The sequence below is a fragment of the Dendrobates tinctorius genome, unplaced genomic scaffold (assembly GCF_039654945.1).
Source record: "Dendrobates tinctorius isolate UK_male_01 unplaced genomic scaffold, ASM3965494v1 ptg000032l, whole genome shotgun sequence".
Classification (NCBI taxonomy): Eukaryota; Metazoa; Chordata; class Amphibia; order Anura; family Dendrobatidae; genus Dendrobates; species Dendrobates tinctorius.
The window spans coordinates 27,095,343-27,101,500 of NW_027361700.1; the positions used below are offsets into that span (position 1 = coordinate 27,095,343).

General features: G+C 39.0%; 1 protein-coding gene across 1 annotated transcript; it reads right to left on the bottom strand.

The window, feature by feature from the left end:
* LOC141086523 (keratin, type I cytoskeletal 12-like) lies at positions 1–4,540 on the bottom strand. Its single transcript, XM_073572659.1, has 8 exons — positions 3,955–4,540; positions 3,583–3,665; positions 2,912–3,068; positions 2,660–2,821; positions 2,245–2,370; positions 1,693–1,907; positions 1,513–1,604; positions 1–454 (listed from the first exon to the last, which is right to left on the bottom strand). Exons 1-8 carry the CDS (start codon positions 4,471–4,473, stop codon positions 357–359), a joined length of 1,452 nt encoding a protein of 483 aa, XP_073428760.1. The 5' UTR covers positions 4,474–4,540; the 3' UTR covers positions 1–356.
* Positions 4,541–6,158: the final 1,618 nt, after the last annotated feature.

Here is a 6,158-nt window from a genome sequence, read left to right on the forward strand (position 1 = left end):
TAACTTGCATCAAAGAAGTATTTATTTTCTATAGTGTAAAAAGCAAAAGAAAATATATTGAACATGTAGAAAATATTGGACAGAAAAAGACTACTAGCATTATGGCAGTGAGAGGATTACATAAAAGAATAGTTAGCGGTGTAAAGGAAGCACCGGATATAAAATGGTGTTCCCATCCGATGTGTGACACTATATAACAATATTGATTGATCTCACTTATGTTCTTCTCAGTCTACCACCATCCAATATGTAAAAGAAGAAGTAGAGAATGCTAAAAACAAAAGATTTCCAAATGAACCAGGCAGGTTTCCATTTTGCTTGAGAAGGCATCGTCCTTTTCGGCATTGGTGGTTATTTTAGAAGTCCTCATAATTTTCCACAACTTCTGTTCTCACAACTTTTCCATTCTCTATGATGTCAATAACTTTCTTTACTTTCCTTTGTCTCTTTACTCCTAAAAGAAAATCAAAGGTGAGGTCACTTAGGATTCTTATGAAAGCCAAAGAAACGTGATTTAGCCACTTATTGTCTCAGCCTAGAGTCCATGTTTCTAAAACATTGGTTGCAATTTCTAGTCAATATTGAGTTCAGACCTAGATGATGACAGTGATTGTTCTGAATTGTTCCAAACTCTAGACATTGTCTCCACACATACGATACCTCCATACCAATGTTTAGTGGATTGTGAAATAGTGTGTGGCACAAAGGGGCACTATTGCTTAGTGGGGTCATAGGTGTGTGGGCACTTTCACCATACAGATCCTTTGAAGTCATTATTACAGAGTGCTGCATAAAGGAGGACATTATTACAATGGAATGGCACTTGGGGGAATGATAACTTTGTGTGGGGTACAGTGCCCAGAGCAACTACCATAATACTGTGAGGGGCATAAACAGTGTCTATATTTGACTATATTTACACCTGTGTATCTGGTATCTTCCACTATGTGGTATTCTTATTGGCTGCATTGGTCTTTGTGGTAGTTAAAGGTGGTCATGTTGTTGTGGTTTAATTTAATCCCAGCATGTTAGTACAATTTGGTAGGCGTACGACTGTAATACTCAGGGGAGTACTATCATATATTCAATAGTGTTTACTATGGGGCAAATTTCTTGGGGCAAAACTGATGCATTTTTGTAGCTTTTAGTACTGATTTTCTTTATAACAAATTTTCCAGGGATAAAAAGTTGAAAACTAAAAGGTGTTTTATACTATTTATACGGTCAATATATATTTATATATATTTTTTTTTGGGGGGAGGGCAAATGCCTTTGTGCTTATACTCCCGATCTTGAATCATCTTTAAAACACCCCTGCCAGTAGCTATTATTGAACACATTGTTGCCTCCTGATATTTTTCTCTGCTACACTGGGGAGGCAGATGCTACAAGAATGAAATCTGTGTGCCCTATGTTACATACAAGCCACATTATGGTCACCTTTGGTATACCGTATATTATTCAGAGTGTAAGGTAAAAATTTTGATTAACTATAGACAACGGTTACCGTACCGGTGCTGGATCCTGAAGTGCTACCACTAGTTTGAGGTGGCTTTGTTTGTTGTGCTCCTGATCCTGATGATCCACTGTTTTGTCCTGAACTACTGCAGTTTTTGACAAACAAAAAATATTAGTGAATTAGTGTCGCCAAACTAAGACATAAAAAAATGCTTAACTGAAGTTCAAACTTACCTCTCTCCATCCAGAAGTTTGCGGTATGTCTCGATCTCAGCTTCCAGTCTGCTCTTAATGTTTAGCAGCTCTTCATATTCTGCGGTCTGGCACTCAATGTCGGATCTAATCTGTACCAGTTGTTCTTCAATTACGGAAATCTGTATTTGCAGTTGTGAAATCTGCATGCAGTAACGTCCTTCTGTCTCTGCCAATGTATCTTCCAGTGACTTTTTCTGCAATGAAGACATTGATGTAAATCACTGGGCATGGAACTTTCTTATTTTTTTCATTACAGACCATGTGCATTTCTTGCATGTATTCTTCTATTCTCTATAACTAGGGCGTATCTACAGGAGGTGAAGAGGTAGCAGTTGGGTCAAGAACCTAAAGTATCAAGGGCCCAATGTTCTTTCTGCTACATAAAACACTATTAATATTAATTGCACATGGTAGTTGGCAGATATGTTACAAATTTCACACTGCCACCCAGGGTCTTAAAATTACACCTCTATGTGTAAATGTATGAGGTTCAACTGGAAGTAAAAAGTATATTTAAGAAAAAAACCTTACCATAGCAAGTTGTGACTGTAGTTCAATTTCCAAAGCTTGAAGTGACTTCTTCAGGTCTGACATTTCACTCTTACTGGTCTGTACTTGTTCTGCTCCAGTGGATATTTCCTTCTTCAAACCTTCACTCTTCAGGCAAAATTTACAGTTTTAGTCAGAGAAATTCATCCTTAATCTTTCTACAAATAACACAGCATGTCAACTGCAGAACAAAATGCATCTAGGAACTATTTTGTCCCTTTTACATCAAGATGGGCTTGGATATTTTGTCAAACATTGTCACATACACAGTCCAACCAAGTATTTCTCTCTAGTAAGGTCCATAAACCTTGTCTTTGTAACACTTAGGGTAGTGCTACCTAAATTATGCTGCAAGATGAAAAATTCACTGGAATAGAAGCTAAAAAAAGAGTCTTACCATCTTATTGAACTGATCCTCAGCATCTTTACGGTTCTTCTCAGCCATAGCTTCATATTGTCCTCGCATATCGTTCAGCAACTTCGTGAGATCGGTACCAGGTGCAGCATTCATTTCTACATTGACTTGACCCACAGTGGTTCCTTGGGATCCCTTCATTTCCTATGGAGAACAAGCATTGCATTTTTGCAATCCACTATAATAGGTAATTAACATACAATAGAAAGTCTATTTGATTTCTTCCCAACTTACATCTTCATGGTTCTTCTTGAGGAAAGCAATCTCTTCAACTAGACCCTCAAATTGAGATTCCAGATCAGACTTGGACATGGTCAGATCATCCAGGACTCTGCGCAGGCCGTTGATATCGGCTTCTACGCTCTGGCGGAGAGCAAGCTCACTCTCAAACCTGACAATACGTACATATGAGCATTTATGAGTATATACAATACTGGCTTAAAATTTAATCTTTAAAATTGTTAGGGCTTTAGTTAAAGCAGTTGACCGGCTTAAAACTACAATTCTGCACTTATTATATGTGACAGCAGACTTGTGACATCATATGCACTGCATGCTGTGGGAATTCTCAACTTCTAGTGACCTCAAGTAGACGGTATGCCTACTCTTGGCCACATTTTGACTAGACTGTCTAGACTAGGCTGCTCCCATCTAGTCGGAATGTGGCTGGGAGTATGCATACTGCATTTTTGAGGTCACATGACCGCCAGTCCCAGAGCTAGCAGCAGAATATCCTCACAGTTCGCAATGCGCCCGATGTGAGAATTCACAAGTCTGCAGTCCCATAGAGTGACTGTACACTTGTAGTTTTAGACCGGACAACCCCTTAAGGTAGTATTGATTTGAAAAGTTTGTCATCGACAAATTGTGATCTAGACTAGTATTTGTAAAAATTACACACTTACTTCATCTTGAAGTCATCGGCTGCAAGCCTTGCATTGTCAATTTGCAAGATTAAGCTTGCGTTGTCATTGGAAGCTGCAATAATCTGTAACAGACAAGTCATTATTTGAGATATTTCAAGCATGTGACACATGATTTTCACTTAATAATAGGCATGTTGACTTGAAGTTTAAGTCTAGTACAATGGAGTAAATAACATTGGTAAATATAGCATTAAAATTTATATAACTTGAATTGTAACTGCTCAGATTTATTTTGGGGCAACAGACATTACATTTAAATTTAGCCATAAGGATAAGACAAAGTGCTCTTCGGCATTCTTACTTTTACATATTCTTGGGTCATACACATTTCTAGCTGTTTGCATACGTTACCTGACCCTTGAGCTTTTCAATTTCATCATAATATTTGGAGTAGTCCTTAGCTCCTTCACCTGAAGCACCACCAGGCCTTTGTTTATCATACCATTCCTTAATCTTACGTTCAAGTTCAGCATTTGCTTCTTCCAAGGCACGGACTTTATCCAAATAACTGGCCAAGCGGTCATTAAGATTCTGCATTGTTTGTTTCTCATTTCCAGAGAAGATGCTTTCACCTCCTCCAAAGCCACCTCCAGCACTACCACCAAAACCAGCTGCTCCACCACCAAACCCTCCTCCAAAAGCAGCACTTTCATTAAAGCCATAGTTAGCACCGGCACCTCCTCCAAATCCTTGAGCGGCACCACCACAAAAACCACCTTGACCACCACCAAATCCAGCACCTCCTCCAAATCCTTGAGCAACACCACCACCAAAACCACCAGCTCCACCTTGACCAAAGCCACCTGCACTATATGCTCGTGAGCTGGAAGCTGAGGCTTGGTGAGATGACTGTCTAAAAGAATAGGACATTTTGTTCAAGCAAAAGGACACCCTTTCCAGATGAAAAAAGCAGCTTCTATAGAAAGAGTAACATCTGCACAACTTCTATTCTTTATATACCAGATTCCAAGGGTGTGTCATCCCAAAATGTTCATGTTTTTTTCCCCGGCATAAACTTCCTTGCCAAGTTATCTCCTTTGCTTATAGCATTTATCAATTATCATTATTAATCAACTTGCATCACTCTAACCGCTCGTCTTCTCACCCTTGGGTTGTTTGTCATGTCAGTGTGGTTTTAGGGTGGAGCACATGTATAACCATCGAATAAATTGAACACCTTGGTAAGATTTATATAATTGAATATACCATAAGCATCAATGTTAGAGTTTTTGATTAAAGATGCTGTGGTTATATTCATTTAGTTTACATTTAGCCTGTAAGCAAATGCTGAATTCAGCTGTCTGATGAGGCAAAGTGTTCATTAGTGTCCATCTTTAGGTTTATGTTAGATTTTTTTTTATCATATTGGAGCTACCATAGCGATCAGATGATCACTTGAGGGCTGAATCCTGACCAACCCTGCAAACAAAATTTACTGAAGGGGAATAATTTCCAGTATGTATGTTCCCTTCATGCATGTTTTGAGTCTATTGGAATGTCTCTCATTCTCTGAGCATATATTGCAATAGTAGATGTCCAACCTCTTTTGCCCCTGCAGATCTATTGATCTATAAAAATAAGTGACATCTGCTCTTGGAAAGCACTGAACTACACTTTATCTCTTGTTGCTTATGCTTCAGTTTCTACAGCAAATGCATACTGGGACATGTGCTCTTTGTGCTGAATGGTGGGAATGGGCAAGGGGTTTAGGCAACAAGCCGCTTTGTCTTGGCCAGAGTCTTTAGATATGACTCTAGTGACAGGAAGTGGAACTTTTATCTTGGTTTATCCAGGACTATTTAATAATTTTACTACAGGCCTAAGAACTAACAGGTAGGTAGTTGCTGCCTAACTGCCTGTTTGGCCAGACGTTGATCTTTGCTGTCCGAGAGCGGACACAGTTTGGTCTTGCAAGTGATTAAGTGGCTTTCATTGATGTCACGTTGATAGAGCAGCAGCATCTCTTCCGCTTTGCTCTGTTAATGAGGCGTGACTGCCAATGTCATGCTGAATGACAGCCGGCTCATCATTGCCGAATTGTGGAAAGTCAGCTGTCAATCTGCATGACGTAAGCAGTCAAGCCTTATTGACAGAGCAGAGCTGAAGAAGAGAAGCTGCTCTGTTGACGAGAAGCAGTAGAATTGCTGGCAGGAGCGGTCCATAAGCGCTTTGAACTGCGTCGTGTATGTAGAACAGGAAAATAGTTGCCTATATTAGCAGCTACCTACCAATTTGTTTTTTAAGCCCATAGTAAAAATAATAATATGGTCCTGGACAACCCTTTTAAAGATGACTAAAAGTTTTAAATTTATTAAAGATTTTAACAAATTTCAATGCACTCCTGCTACATTTTTATATCTATGGGGATACACTCTGCCTCCCAATATTTCCCAGTTGAGTTTGCTTTATTCGAGATAAGAGGCGCCAGTTGTTTCTGTCTTTTGTCAAGGACTTAAAATTGTGTAAGTTCTCCTTACTGTTGGAGCCTCCAGGTAATAGATTAATGATTTATTTTGCTTCGATAATGGTTTTGATTTACATTATTAATTAATTCT

Bases quoted from the DNA above. Each gene is read 5' to 3' on its own strand.
- LOC141086523 (XM_073572659.1), bottom strand. From the start codon at position 4,473: ATGTCCTATTCTTTTAGACAGTCATCTCACCAAGCCTCAGCTTCCAGC. The intron at 1,908-2,244 runs GTAAGGTTTTTT...TCTTCATTGCAG, and splicing joins TACAGTCACAACTTGCTATG to AAAAAGTCACTGGAAGATAC. The intron at 1,605-1,692 runs GTAAGTTTGAAC...CAAAAACTGCAG, and splicing joins AAACTTCTGGATGGAGAGAG to TAGTTCAGGACAAAACAGTG.